Source organism: Myotis davidii, unplaced genomic scaffold (assembly GCF_000327345.1).
Source record: "Myotis davidii unplaced genomic scaffold, ASM32734v1 scaffold1703, whole genome shotgun sequence".
Taxonomy (NCBI): Eukaryota; Metazoa; Chordata; class Mammalia; order Chiroptera; family Vespertilionidae; genus Myotis; species Myotis davidii.
The window spans coordinates 145269-160007 of record NW_006293780.1 but is presented as its reverse complement, the minus strand read 5'-3'; the positions used below and the strand labels follow the sequence as shown (position 1 = coordinate 160007).

General features: G+C 61.4%; 2 protein-coding genes across 2 annotated transcripts in view; one reads left to right on the top strand and one right to left on the bottom strand.

Moving 5' to 3' along the window:
• The window catches only part of ITPK1 (inositol-tetrakisphosphate 1-kinase), a 10500-nt gene extending 7796 nt beyond the window's left edge, over positions 1 to 2704 (top strand). Inside the window, exon 5 of the mRNA XM_015566455.1 lies at positions 2397 to 2704. Within this exon, the coding sequence (XP_015421941.1) occupies positions 2397 to 2704 (308 nt within the window). The remainder of the gene's footprint in view (positions 1 to 2396) is intronic.
• A 1839-nt stretch (positions 2705 to 4543) lies between these two features.
• CHGA (chromogranin A) overlaps positions 4544 to 14739 on the bottom strand; it is a 10700-nt gene continuing 504 nt past the window's right edge. The window contains exons 2-8 of the mRNA XM_015566447.1: positions 14168 to 14214; positions 11822 to 11915; positions 10932 to 11000; positions 9839 to 9937; positions 7710 to 8141; positions 6552 to 7001; positions 4544 to 5013 (exon numbers count right to left, since the gene is read on the bottom strand). Coding sequence (XP_015421933.1) covers positions 4928 to 5013; positions 6552 to 7001; positions 7710 to 8141; positions 9839 to 9937; positions 10932 to 11000; positions 11822 to 11915; positions 14168 to 14214 — 1277 coding nt within the window. The 3' untranslated portion in view covers positions 4544 to 4927. The remainder of the gene's footprint in view (positions 5014 to 6551; positions 7002 to 7709; positions 8142 to 9838; positions 9938 to 10931; positions 11001 to 11821; positions 11916 to 14167; positions 14215 to 14739) is intronic.

The following is a 14739-nucleotide window of genomic DNA, read 5'->3' as shown; positions in this document are numbered from 1 at the left end:
CCCGTGTCCCCCAGCTTCCAGCAGCACTGCGTGGCCTCCCTGGCCACCAAGGCCTCCTCCCAGTAGCCACGGAGCCCGGACCCAGAGGGCGGCGTGGGCCACGGAGCACGGCCACTGGACCAGCAGCCCCCAGTGGTGACATCCTCCTTAGAATTCCCAACGGTCTGATTTTTCCCCCCAATTTTTAACCTTATTTCTGATGTCATTATCTAACTGAGGGGCTGGGGGTGGAAAGAGCCGGTGGTCCAGCTCCCGGAAGAAGCCCCGGCCTCACTCCTGCCGTGCAGATCTTCACCCAGCTCACACGCGTGTGCTTCAACACTAGGTCTGAGTGGAGGGTGTGTGCACGTGTGCGATTGCTGTGCGTGTGCGAGTGTGTGCACACTTCCGTGTCTTGGTCTCGATGGCTGCTGCGGACCAGGCGTAGGCTGCGGGCGCTGAACGGAGCAAGGGGACGGTTCCCCTTCACTTCTCTCCAAGCCCCACCCCCAGACCGGCCTCCTCTCGGCTTTGAGAGGAGTGGGGCCCAAACCCCACAAGGTATGCAGCTGCCCTTCCCAGAAGCATGAGCCACGGGGGCAAGAGGCTGCAGCTGCTGCTTGTGGGGGGGCTCCGTGCTGGGTCTGGGCTGTGGCCGCTTGCTTCCTTCTCCCAGAGGGAAGGGGAAGGAAGCTTCCCTGGGGAGGCCAGGCCCTGGATTCGCTGCCTCCCTCACGTCCAGTTCCCTGGAGCCCCTCCGCCCCTCACCACGTGCCCCACGCAGCCCTGCAGGGGCTTCTTCCTTGACCAACCGCTGCTCGTCGGGACCCTGGAGCAGGCTGCCTGGTTGGGTCCCCAGGCTGACCCCGCCCGTGCCAAGGATTTGTGCCATGACTTTGGGCAAGTCATTCTGAGAGTTGCCGGCCTCCGTGGAGACCAGAACTCTGAAGGGCGGGCTTGACGCCCCAGGCCCTGCGATGCACCTGCTTTCCCGAGAAGTGGACCTGGATGGACCCCCCCTTGGCATCGAGGCGATGTGGGGTCCCCTTCCCAGGCAGGAGGAGCCACCCGCCCCACCCTTACCCCGCAGACCCCGTCTCCCTCCTGTACTCACTGCAGCCCCAACCACTGAGCCAGCCAGCGGGGAGGGAGAGGGAGCAGAAGCCCAGAGGTGAGAAAACAATTCCCTCCCCAAATAGCCACCCAGCCCTGGTGGCAGCACAGGCCGCCAGCTGGTTGTCGCATTGCATCCCAAGGTCCACGGCTGGCAGCCCCTCCTCAGAGGAGGGTGGTTTCTGTCCCAGGACAGTGAGCTCCGGGAAAGATGCCAGGACCTGCGGAGCGTGCCCTTGGTCTTAGGTACCAGTTGGGTTTGAGGAGGAAAAGGCCTGGCCGTCCCGCGAGGCCGAGGAGATGGCCCGAGGCCGCTGAACTGGGCACCCGGCTCAGGCTCAGCGGGGAGCGGGGGCTGCCCACCTCGGCCCGGGGTGGGTGGCCACCTTCAGAATTGCCCGCTGTCCTGGACACGGGCCTGCTGACTGACGGCGTTTACACGACTGAGTGGACCCCCAATTACCATGTCCGCGTCACTCCTGGCTGCCTGAGCCCGGGAAGCGGGGTGCGTGGCCGCCTCCTGCACTGCTTGGTCTCCAGAATAAACTACTGAAAGCAAACTGCACTGTGCATGCGTGTACATAATGTGCCAGAAGTTTGTCATCCCCCGAGTCTTAATAAAATGGCTTTACCTTTTTGAATAAAAGTCTAATCCACTTTGCCTCCAGAGCAGGTGGGGTCTGCGCTGTGACCCCTGATGCCAGGCCAGGACCCTGACCGGCTCCCGTTCCTGTGTGATTGATGTCCCAGTGTCCCAGGTGTCAAGTAACTGCTTTCTGGTGACTTGGCGTTTTCCACTCGCCTCCTGCGGGTGGCGAGCACGGTCACTGCTTTTTCCAGGAGTGGGAACTTAGGGGGTGGTTTGGCTTCCTAAAGGCAGGGAGCAGCCATGGGGTGGGAAGGGGCCCAGTTGCACCCACACATGTGCAGTCCTCTCCCTGGGCTGATCACCACCGTGGGCCAGCAGCAGCCGTCTCTGGAGGGATTTCAGGAGCCATGGCAGGGAGCGCAGTGGAGGGGAGGGACTGGGGAGTGAGGAGCGCCCCCCCCCCATGTCAGCGGGGTGCACACTGACACCATCTGTAGGGCAGGTTTCCCCTCGGGCCTCCTTGTCACTGGCCTCTACCACATGGGGCTGTGGCCCTGCAGCATCAGGTGGCAACTGACAGGGCCACCTTTTGGCTGAGGCCTTGGGTAGGTCAGAGGGTCATGTGGGAGGGCTGTGCCCTGGGCGTTTTTTGGGGATGTTGATTGTGTAGTGATGTGCCCCATCTGAGGCAGGCACCGGGTGTCTGTCCCCCCAGGAGCCCAGAGGAGTCCCCAAGAGGGGGGTCCTCGCCATCACAGCAGGCAGGTGTCCAGGCTGGCAGCACCTGTGGGTGGGGCTGAGCCCGGAGCCAGCAGCGTCACCTGCAGAAGGCAGGCCCAGCTGGCGTCCCTGCATTCACAGAGGGAACCTTGGGAGAGCTGTCCTCTGTACCAGAGGCTGGGCTTGGGGGACAGAGGGACCCGGCAGGAGGCTGTGGCTTTCCGCCAGCTGGGAAAAGCGGCTGTTCTCCGTCCTCGCCTGGAAGACGCCCTCACCCTGGCCGCTGGCCATGAGCGCCACTGAGTGGCTGTACTGGGGTTGGCATCTGCTCTCCGCCCCCTAGAAACAGGTCCTTCACCTGGTGAGGTCCTGGCAGCCCCGCTCCCTTCTCGGTCACGGCCCAAGGGCCCTGGGCGCAGAGACCTTGAGCTGGTAGCGGGCTCCCCACCATGGCTCACCCCAAGGCAGAGAAGTGCATCGGTTCTTGACAAAAGTTCTGGCTTCCCTCGTCCGGCAGCCTGGCCACGCCCTGGTCCCACTTACACCTGCCCAACCCGAGCCCGAGGTGATGTGGCCTTTAGAGGTAGGGACACCCCTCAACAGGCTGTTCAGAGGGCACTGACGGACAGCACCACCCGGGCCTCGTCCTGACCACGAGGGGCCTTTTCCAGAGTGGTCACCTCTCCCTTTCTTCCTGTTGTCCCTGACCTGGCAGCCGGACCCCTTCTCCCCGGGCTGTGGAGGGGGCGGACCCCTTCTCCCAGGGGGGCCCAGACCCCTTCTCCCAGGACTAAGGGGGGCCCAGACCCCTTCTCCCAGGGCTGGGAGGGGGGCAGACCCTCTGCAGCTTCTCTCAAAAGTTCTGGTTTTGGTGCTGACACCCGTGCTTTGTGACAAATGCCACGTGCTCCAACCCTGTTCCCAAGCAGCGTTTCCCAGAACCCCAAGCTGGCTTTCACCGACTCTGTGCACATCCGTGCACCTGACGCTCATATGGACATGTCTATCACATACAGAAGCACGGCTTCTGTGCGAGCCACCAGCACCTTGTCCACGGCTCTGCAGGTTTGCCCGTGGGACTGGGGTTATGACAGCGCAGGAGGCCCCTCTTTGGGATGGGTCACTTCCGGGGCGAGGTGTTCCCTCATTTGCTACCAAGTCTCGGGAGTGGATGTTTGATACTTGACTGACTAGCGGAAACCCTCGCCCTCTGCATGAGAGGCCCAGACTTGCCCGGCCCCGCCAGTGACGTGTGTTGGCGTCACCCTGGCTTCTGACCCAGTCCGCCTGGGCCTCTCGAATCCCCACCGGGACCTGTTAACCCCGCTTGGTGGACGAGGAAACCGAGGCTCGGAGAGCGCCGGGGACGCTCGCCGGAGCTGCCTTGCTGGGCTGGGGTTCCAACTCCAGTCTGCCGTCCAACCCCATCGCTGGGCAGAGGCTCCTTGAGGTCAGGGCTTGTCCGTCCACTGCGAGCTCAGGGCTGCCAGGCCCACAGCAGCCGCTTCAGATGTCTGCCGAGCGCCGCACAGCCCTGACACTCAGCGGGCCCGCACCGCTCCCGCGCACCCGCCCGATCCATCCTTATGTGTGACCCTGCACCCCGCGGTGAAATGTTGTGGGCGTCACCCCTGCCCGTGACCTGGAGGAGTCCTTTCACCCTGTGAGCCTCAGTCTCCTCATTCTCAAAGCTGAGACTGAGCCCTCGTGAACCGTTAAATGTGCAAGAACTTCAGACGCCCAGATGCCTGTGCCCATGTGGGTCAGGGATGGCGCTCAGGCCGAGGGCGCCTGTGGCCGGTGGCAGGCGCTCCCCACAGCACCACGGAGAGCCGAGGCTGTCTCCCCGACTGACCCTGCCTTTGGGGGCCCAGCTCAGGTGTGGCTGGGAAGTCGGGGAGAGGAAGGAGCCCGGCCCCTTTGCATGTGTGATTTAAGCCCCCACACACTTTGAGTGATGCCAGCACTCCATTATACAGAAGACGAGACAACTGATACCCAGGAGGCAGTCCTCTGCCCAAGGTCCCACGGCTAAGAAGCTGCCCAGAAAGGAGTCGCCCCAGCGGAACAGACCTCCCTGTCCCTTTGCCAGAATCCCGCCCATCCCGCCCACTCGGAGTCACGAGGGGGAAGGTTCAAAGAGCCAGGAGAGCCCAGAGCAGATTTATTTTCCTTCTTAAGTTGTGTGCAGGGTATATTACAGTCAGGAGTGCTCAACGTTCCCCGGGAGGTCAGAGGTTATTGCAGTTGTGCCCAATGGCTCTGATGTAGAAGGAAAACTTCTAGAAAGCTTCCTGTGTTCAGAGAAAGGCTCATCGTTTGAAGTCGTGGGGGTCTGCCCTGCAGAAGGGTGCCGGGTGGTCGGAGCAGGAGAAGGGGTGGGGGAAGGGTGGCCTGGGCGCGGGCGGGCTGGGCTGCCTCCCTACCGGAAGCAGCACACAGGTCACCGGCCAGGACCTGCAGAGGGACAGCAGAGCCAGGACCACAGGGGCCTCGGGGCCCTGGCTGGAGGGGCCCGCCGGCGCCTCATCCCCGCCGCAGCGCCTGCAGCTGCTGGGCCACCTTCTCCAGCTCCGCCTCGATGGCTGACAGGCTCTCCAGCTCCTGGTCCTGGGGGAGAACGCCGAGGGTTATGCAGGGCCTGGCCCGGGCCGGCATGCTGGAGCGTGCCGCCAGCAGACGGTGGGGTGGCGAGCCCGGTGGCCTTGCACATGTGGCTTTGCCTCGGAGCCTCGGAGGCCTCTGTGTACCATGGGGACTGCGATGCCACTGTACCAGGCTGCTCTGAGGAGCATTGTGCACGAATGTGGGGGAGGGGGCCCTCACCCCTTTCCCCCCAAAGTGTGAAGCTGAAATGAGTGAGGGGCCCCGAGGCGCCTGCCAGCTCCCTCTTCACAGGCAGAGGGATCCCTGGGCTGCAGAGGAGAAATGGGGACCGCTCCGCCCAGCCTGCTGCCTGCTGAAGCTACAGGTGGGTGCTCGGAAGACGAAGCCTCCGGCTCAGATTCCTCCCAGCCCCCCACTCCGGCCTCGGCTCTGAGGATGGCTCCTGGGTGAGCCCAGGCCTGGTTCCTGTCTGCTCCAGGCCTCCTACCATGTCCAGGGGCCCAGGACATGGAGGCTGTGAGAACTGCCGATCCACCTGCCTAGGCTCGGCCTCAATCCTTGGTCCCAATCAGGGGCCTCGACAGGGTGGTTCAAGGGCACACTCTGTGTAGCCCGGCCGGGTGCCCAACCTCGGGAAGCTTCAGGGCCCCAAAGCCGGTCCTGATGCCCATGAGACTGTGCCCTCGAACTCAGAGCTGGAGTCAGGGAAGGCCACCCCCTGGCCTTGACTTGGGAGGGTGGTCTTCTTAGGGCCCAGTGCTTCCTCCAGCTCCAAGGCTGTCGCCAGCCCTGCCAGGGACCCCAGCTCCCACCCCCACTCCTGTGGGGCTGCAGCTCTGCTCCCCATTGAGCTTCTCAAGTAGCCCTGGGCTCGGCCAGGGTTTCAAAGCTCACACAGATTCTGGCCGCGACAATGAGGTGAGCAGGAAGGAGCCCTTGCCCCCCAGGGGTACCGATGAGGTTCAGAAGAGAGTGACCTGCCCAAGGTCACACGGCCAGGAGGAGGCAGCACCCACCTGCACCCCCTCACCCCCAGCAGGAGGTCCACTTGGCCCTGCCCCACCCCCTCTGCCTGGACCTGGGAGCAGAGGGTGTGCGTGGGCTGCCTGGGGTCCGGGAGAGGACCCGGCTGGATCCCCACAGGGCTTCCCAGGATACCCCCTGTCCCTCAGTGTCCCGTCCTCATGCCCTCCCAGCTCTAGGCCCAAGGGTGCCCTGGCTTGGGTCCCCTGGGCAGCGAATGGCCCTCCTCAGGCCAGTGCCTGCGGGTCCTTTAGTTTCCCAGCTCTCTCCACCCAAAGCTCCAGCTCCCATCGCCCTGACCCCACCCCCGCAGAGGCCCCCCGCTGTTCAGGGCATGGCGCTCAGCACCTTCCCCCTCTCTGCTCCGGGCGCCGCCCTCAGCACCTCCCGCCTCCTGTCTGCCAGCTTCGATGGGTGCCCCTGTGAGCGGGCTCCCTCACCTTCCTGCCTGGTACACCCTTCCTCCCGCCCCGTCCCGCCTGCCTCGAACCCAGGCCCTGCGGTGGCTCCGGGCTCCTGTCTGGGCTGGGGTTGGCGCTGCCCTCCTCCTCCTTCTTCTCCTCTGGGTAGCTGCGCGCCTGGGGGGGCAGGCCCCCCTCGGGGTCCTCCTGGGAGGACGGCCTCCAGCCACGACGCAGCTGCGGCCCGGGGGCCCCAAAGCCATAGCCCCGGGCGCGGAAGGAGAGCTTCATGGAGCGGTCGGGGTCGTCCTCGTCCTCCCCCTCCAGCCGCTTCTCTGCCGTCAGCTCCTGGGCCAGCTGGTCCATTTTGCTCCATCGCTTGGCGTCCTCCCACTCCTTGGAGAGCCGCTCGTCCTCCGGCTCCGGCGCCCTGCTCTTCCCCGGCGGGAAGAGGCCCCGAGGGGCCCCGGCCATCTCCTCCTCCGGCCGGGACCGCTCCCGGGCCCCCTGCCCCTCAGGGGACTGGGCTTCCTCAGCCCCAGTCTTTCCGGCTCCATCCTCGGACCAGCCTGGAGCAGGTGGCGGACAAGAGCAGCAGATGAGGGGAAATCGTCACCTTCCTGCCCCGCCACCCCCGGGCCTCTCTGTGGCCCCGCTGACCACAGACCCCACCCCGGGTGTTGGCTCAGCCTCTCAGGATTCTCCCTGGAGGGAAAAGCCGTCTTCCCACCAGGCTCTGCCAGACCCCATCAAAGCCCCGAGTGGGGGTTGCCTGCAGCCTGCCTCTCCGTCAGCCCCATCACCCCGGGAGCCCGGGACTCAGGGGCACCTCGCTGGGCAGGAGGAAAGACCTTGACAAGGCCCACGGGGGAGCCAGGGTCTTTCTTAGACCCTGGTTGACGCTGACAACTGTCCCAGAGATGCCTGTTCCCATCGGTCATGCTGTCTCTCTGTTCCCAAAGCCTACCCACCCCCCGTGAAAGCCTACCCACTCCCCCTGCAAAGCCCCTCCAGCCTCCTGGGTTGGGAGGGATCTGTGTGGAATAGTGGAGATGCATGGTTTGGAGTCAGACAAACCTGGGTTGGAATTTCAGATTTTACTACAAATTAGCTGTGTGACCTTGGGCAAATGACTAACCCTCTCTGAGCCTTAGTTTCCCATCTGGAAAATGGACATAATGAGGTGGAATGAGATTATGGATGAGGTTTCCTCCACATACACACACCCCCGTCCCCCTCTCCTACAAATTTGTCGAGGCCTCAGACATCATACGTACTCTCGGCCCTCCGGACGTCCTTGTAGCCAAGGCTTGGGTGGGGGTCAAATGCTTCGGTGGGGCCTTCTTCTTCAGAGATAACCTTCTCTCCGGCCTCCTCATCGTCATCCTCATCCTCCTTTTCTCTCCGCGCCTGCTGCCCTTGCTCCACACCCTGGCCCTTCTCTCTGTCCACCAGATCCTGGGAGGGGCCATCGCTGTCCCCCTCAGCCTGAGGATCTGGGTGCTGCTGGCTGGGGAGGCTGGCTGGGGGGTGGGTGTTGGCGACCTCCTCCTCCCCTGGGGCCTGGTTGTCCTCCTCGTCCTTGGACCCCCGCCCAAGTTCCGTGGAGGCCTGGGGCCTGGGTCTGTCCGTGTCTTCGCCATCCTCCTCCACCTCATTAGAATGCCCCCTTTTCTCTGCATCCTTGGAGGACGTGTCCTCTGTGCCTTCTGCAAAAAGAATAGAGCAAAGTCGGGCCCCAACGACCAGGCTGCACCCAGGGTCTCCCCAGAGCCCAGTTTCAGATCTGAGTCATTGTATCCCTTCGATTCCAACGAGTCCAGCCCGAGACCCCCATGACAGAATCGGGGTTACCCTCTCCGTGTCTGGCTTTCACCTGAGCACAAATGAATTGTTTCTTTGTAATTCTACCTCTTAAAGAAGGAGGTGATTTAAAAAGATAAAGACCTCGGAAATGACCCTAGAAGGTAGAGCCTGAATGGATAATTCGGACATCAGCTGAATGGCTGTGTGATCATGGGCAAGGCCCTTAACCTCTCTGTGTAAGAGGCACCATTGCTGTGACGGCACTGTCCCCTCCACGTGGGGACGGTGTTGAGCATCCTGCGAAAGTGCTCACTCTCCAACAGCTCGTTTTCATCAAGAGGGGTTTTCTTGCGCTTGCTCTGAAGACAGCCTTTCACTAGCAGAAGCCCCGCCCATCACGAGAATGGCTACCATTGCACAAGCACGGCCTCGTCCATCCCACCGTCTGGCACCAGGACTCCTGGCGAAAGTGCTCCCATGCTGCTTACAGAAGCTCACACTGATCCTCACAGGTGAGGAGGCCTGGCCGTGCTCCTGAAGTCCGTGGGCGGCAGAGCTGAGCCCCGTCAGCCCCAGCCTCCCGGTGCCGAGTGCAGTACAGGGTGCTCTTTGCGCTGACACGGCTGCTTCCCTTATTGAACACACACAGACACACACACACACTACACTGTTGCTCCTCCCACAGCCCATGGCAGGCATCCATAGCCATCCCATGGAGCCCGCATGTGGGAGTCCATGCCATGCCCCAAGCCAGCAGCCGCTGGGGAGATGGCCCTGCCATGAGGGGGGCCTGGCCCCACCAGCAGGCTTTCCGAGGGGAGGCCCCTGAGAAGCCGGCTCCTGGAAACGGGCCTTATTCACCGCCTTCCGCATGCAAAGGGCAGGGCCTGGTGGGGCAGCTTGTGGGTGTTTGCAGGTAGGAGGATGAGTCAGAGCATCCCCTTGACCTACACTGAGATCTCTCTAACCCCTGAAAGCTCTCTGGTTTCAAGAAAGATGATTCATTTGGTTGGACCGCTGTCCCATAAACTGAAAGGTGGTGGGCCTGCTTCTCGGTCAGAGCATATTCCCAAGTTTCGGGGTTTGATTCCTGCTCTCCCCCCCAACTTCCTCGTCTAAAATAAAAAAATCAATGGTGAACATATCCTCAAGTGAGGAGTAAAGAGAGAGCAGATCCAGGTTCGTTCAGTGTTTCCAACCTGCTCCTCTGGGACCCTCCAGCACTTGGCGACATAAGGCACCACTGACTCCCGGGAGGCCGTGTGCTCGGGGCAGGCGCCCTGCTGTAGTGGCCGCGGGACAGCCAGTCAAAGCGGCTCACCTGCCGGCCGGACACTTCCTGCTCTGAGCGTGGGCCTCTGGTGGGCAGATGGGACCGACGGAGGGCTTCGGAGTGAGGCAGACGCAGACTCACAGGTGCAGTGATGCCTCGGACGAGGGGCTTAACCTCTCTGGGCCTCATTTGTAAATGGAAGGAAATAGCAGCCACCTTCCAGGGCGGAAAGGAGGGCTCCTGCCTCCGGGACCCTCCATCTACCATGGCTGCTGCTACTGACCCCTCCCTCCCTCCCCGCTCTCTGGCCGACTGGCCAGCACTGACCCTTCAGCGCAGCCTGGTCGTTCTGCTGCCCAAGAATCTCTGAGAGTTCATCCTCAAAACTGCCGTGTTTCTTCTGCTGACGTGCCCGCTCCTTGGCACCTGGTGGGAGAAAAAAGTCCCATTTGGTCTGAGCGGGCACATCTGTCTGTGAAAGGGAAGGCCTCCATTTGCTCATCTGTGCACTGGGCACAGCACGTTCCAGGCCAGCCCAGCGAGAGGCGGAGAGGATTGGCTGCCCCTGTCCCCTCCCAGCTGTGGCCCAGCTGGTGGCCATACCACCTCCAGACTCAGTTTCTCATCCAGGAAGTGAGATCAAGCCTGCCTGCTGCCTCACAGAGCAGCCAGGACTCAGATGGAGCAGACGGTCCCAGGGGCGGAGGCAGAGTGGGCCCCTCAGGACCCGGCTGGGAGCTAGGCAGCCCTGCAGCAGGTGGCAATGGTGACGGTTACCCTCATGGGGGCTCTTGGTTCAGGCAAACCCTGCTCACCCTGGACCCCTGAGTCTAGACACTTGGGAGAAAGCCAAACACATGCCCAAGTCTAAGCCCAGGGCTGGCACCTGCTGCCATGAGCCACAGACCTCCTCTCTCTGCATCAGCCCGAGGCTGCAGCCACGGCCTGGGACTGTCCCCTCCTGTGCCTGGTTCCTGACCGTGGCCCCTTGCCCAGACCAACTCTGCAGCTGGCACTGATTTTTCCCCCAGGATGGGAGCTTCTGGAATGGTCATAGGAGCCTGGCCCAGTGGGTGTGGGCAAGGGAGTGTGCCCAGAGGAAAGAGATCCTCTTTGCCACCCAATCTCGAAAGTACGGCTGAACTGTAGAGACTGGGTGGTATTAGGAGAGCGGTCTCTGGTCTTGGCATGTCCCTATCTCACTGTGTGCCCATGGGCAAGACTCTCAACCTCTCTGGGCCTTGATCTCTCCCACTATATCGTGGCCGACTTGGCCAGGTGGCATGGAGGACCCCACCGTTCCACGCTCTGGTTGAACAGAAACAGCTGCGGACCAGAGAGAACCAGGACCTTCCGCCCTGACTTCCTGACTCCCAGTCCCTGGAATTGACCCAGATGCATGCGCGGTGGCTGGAAGTACCTTGGAGAGCAAGGTCTTGGAGCTCTTTCAGCAAGTTCTGGTGTCTCAGGATTGAGAGGATCCGCTCATCTGCAAGGAAGGAGGGTGTTATGGGCCGCGGCCAGAGGGCAGCGAGGGAGAGATTGCCATCAACAGTTTCAGCTGAGCACAGGGACTTCACTCTGGAAACTCAACGCCTGGGTGGCAGCGGCAAGATTGGGTCTTGCGATAACACTTGTGAAATGACCCCCTCTCCCAGGTGCCGATCAGTTTCTACCACAGCAGAAAGGTCAGCCACTGTCCCGGCACCCAGACGCTGGCCGAGGGAGGGCAGCCCCGAGGTGCGGAGCCCGCCTCCATGCCTGGGCTCCCGCTGGCCGATCCCCCCGAGTGCCCGTTCTTCATTGTTCTACCTATTGGTTTCCAACTTTTCTCTTCACTGCCAACCCCGATGCTAATGTTAGCTCCATCCAACAGCTGCTCAAAACTTGACCGCCTGCTTAGCAAAGCTTTCCCCTCATGCCCACCCGCAATGCTCCTTTTCTCATCACATATCCATAAGGTGTCTGCCAGGTGCCAGCAGCTGTTCTTGGCACAGGGGCTACAGCACACAAAGTCCTTGTCCGCAGGGAGTTCGCGTCCTGGTAGTTGCTGGTCCAGCCCTGGTTTCATTCTGCGCAGTCCTAACTGTGTTCCTATTTGTCCCTCTGCCCATCTGTACGCTCCAGGAGTACAGGGCCCGGACCCCCTTCATCTCCCTGTACCACTCAGGCTGCAGCACAGGCCTGGGCGAGGCGGGCACTGTCAGGGACAGTTGAGTTAAATCACTGAATTCCATCAAGAGCCACACACCCCTGTCCTAGCCTTCCAGCCCAGCAGGCAGCAGCCCCTCCCCCCAGCCTGGCCCATACCTCCTCGGAGTGTCTCAAAGCACTCCTGGCTCACAGGCATGGGGCTGGGCTTGGAGAGCGTGTCAGAGATGACCTCCACGATGCACTTCATCACCTGGAAAGACAGTGGGGTGGCTGGGGTGGGTTGAGGCATGGGACTCAGCCCCTAAGGCTCCAGGGCAGATTTCTAATGAGGACATAAGGGCATTTGCTCTTGTCTTAGAGAGTCCATGGCTGCCTGGCTCAGGGTCATGGCTCTGCTTTCTCAGACAACAATAGTCATGACAAGAGAAAACCCTTATATGGTACCAGGGCGCCAGGCACGCCAATCCCCAGGCCAGCAGGTGCCCCTTTAAGGGGGTTGGTACCTGGGGCCTTCTCATCTCCAGGGGTTTCTCTAATGATGGGGAAGCTGCTCCCGGGCATCAGACATCTGTTCTGCAAAAGCATCTCAGTCTTGCAGAAGCCCAAACAACCAGCTATGTCCAGGGAGCCTTTCTGGACCACCCAGAGGAGAACAAAGACCTTCCCTGGCTCTACCCTGGCTGGAAACGGGACTTGGACGACTGTCCCCCAACATCCACAGTGTTGTCACACGCAGGGAGTGACAGCCTCATCGTCTGGCTCCACATTCACCCAGGGACGAGTCTGCTGGCGGGAGGTGGGCACACATTGGCTGTCTCTGGTGCCCATTGCAGGCCAACAGCAGCCCTCTCTCTCTGAAAGGTGCTGTGGATAACCGGGCACCTGATAAATGCATATTGGAGGATGGTACCAACTCTAATGTGGTGTCCCAGCTGTTAAATTGGGAATGACCTCTCTGGGCCTCAGTTTCCTCACTTGTGAAGTGGGAGCGAGAAGAACCTCCCAACTCCCCTCCCAGGGTGACAAGGCACCGACGGGAAAACACTCTATCAAGGGTGAAGTGCCACACACACACCCAGGGAGAGATACACAGCTCCCAACCTGCTTCGGCTGGCTAGAGCGGGAGTGGGGGTGGGGGTGGGGGGCAGGAGGTGTCAGACAGGCGTCAGGCAATGCTGGTCGGGAGAGAGGGAGTGGAAGGCTGTGTCTACGGGATACCAAGGCAACCTGTCCAAGGATCCAGGGCGGCAAGCTGGCAAACAGGCTGTGCAGCTGTCAGCTTCCTGGGGATGGAACATTCAGGTCTTTATCAGCTGTTCTGGTGCCCCTGACCCCAGGCTCCTGAGTGCCATACAGTGACCTGAATGTCTCCCAGGAGGGACCTGGCAACGAGGGCCCTTCAGCCTGTGCCTTGCATGTCCCTGCAACCCCAGACCTTGCACTGGGAATAGGTAACCAAGAGATCGTGAGAACAAACTCTGAGAGAGAGAAAGTGGGTCTGGATCCCAGGAACAATGTGGAGATTAAGAAGGGGAGCTCTAGAAATAACAGCGCCCATTTACTGAGGACCTACTGTGTGCCAGGTACCTCACCTCTGATTCCTACTCCTCACAACTCCCCACAAGGGAAATACTATTACAGATGGGAAAGGGGGAAGCTCAGAGACGTTAAGGGATTTCCCCCAAACCTCACAGCTAAAATGAGTGGTAGAGGTTTACTACAGGCCCGTCTGCCACTGAAGAATAGGAGACACGATTGAGCAAATGGATGCTTTGTGTTCTAACCATCGCCTCCCTGGAATGGAAGACAACAGCTCCTGGAAAGGTGGGAAGCAGACATGTACCGACTCTCAGGTAGAGGTATCCGCGAGCACCACAGCCTGGACAACAGCCCCAGCTCAGACATGAATGAATTCCAAGTGTACACCCAACACGAAGTGTCTCTTGCTGGCTACAGAGCCTCCATTAGCGTCTCCTAAGTCTCTTTCCTGAGTGACATCCACCATCAGCCCTAACTGCTGGGACCCGGGAGCAGAAACCATAACCAAGAATGTTTTCATTGTGGCCCTTTGGGAGAGCCATGGCTTGAGTGCCTGTGGGGTGGGGTGTGTTGCTGGCAGAGCCCGGCGGGGGGGGGGGGGAGGTGAAGACCTGGCTCCCCCATGTGTGTAGACAACCACAACCACAGAACAGAGAAGCCACCCCCAGCAGCCCTCGGTGGGTCTGCCAGATTCGGGATGCTCGACGGTGGGTCTGGCACCCCAGCCCGGCAGGCAAGACACGGGCCCCATTGGGCTGCAGACTCAGCTCCGAGGAAGCTGGGGGCAGCAGGGCCACGGAGCAGTCCTTGATCTCTTCTTTTGCAGGCTGTCCCCAGGCTCAGCAGCCGCAGTGCTGGCTCTTGGCTCTCTGCCAACTCACTTCTGCAGCTGCCCAAGAACTGGCTGTAAGGGGTCCCCTGGAGCCTCCTACCCCTCCTGGGGCATCCCCACACCCCTCTTACCTCGGTGTCCCTTTTATTCATCGGGCTGTTCACAGGGAGGGCAGTGACTAGGAAGAAAGAGAGAGAGCTGGGGTCACCCCTCTGTTCTGAGGGGAGAACCAGTCCTTCTTAGCCAGGTTCCTCAGGGGCCCAGCCACCCCTTTGCTCCCCCTTACAACTGCCCCCACCCAAATGAGACGCTGGGGCAGATTTTGTTTCCCTTCCCTGGCAGCTGCCCCAGGAGGGTGTCTCCCAGAGGCTGCCCCGAGAGCCTTAGCCCTTCCCTTTGGGAAAGCGGGCTCTGAACGGGGTGTGGGAGCTGAAGGCGAGTGTGAAAACAAGGCTCCGGGCTGAAGGGCTTGGGCGGGAGGAGAGTGCAGGGAGAGGTGGAGAGACGCAGCGGCGAGGGAAGAGAGATGGAGGAGGAGTGTGAGATGACGCTGAGAGGAAGAAGTCAAGGGCAGGAAGACGGAGAGCGGGAGGATGGAAGAGGGAGAGAGGCAGAGCCCGTGGCAGCCCTCCCATCTCCCCCGGTGACCTTGGCCAGGCCGGGCGCGGAGCCGGATGCAGCCCTGACGCCGAGCCCAGGTACG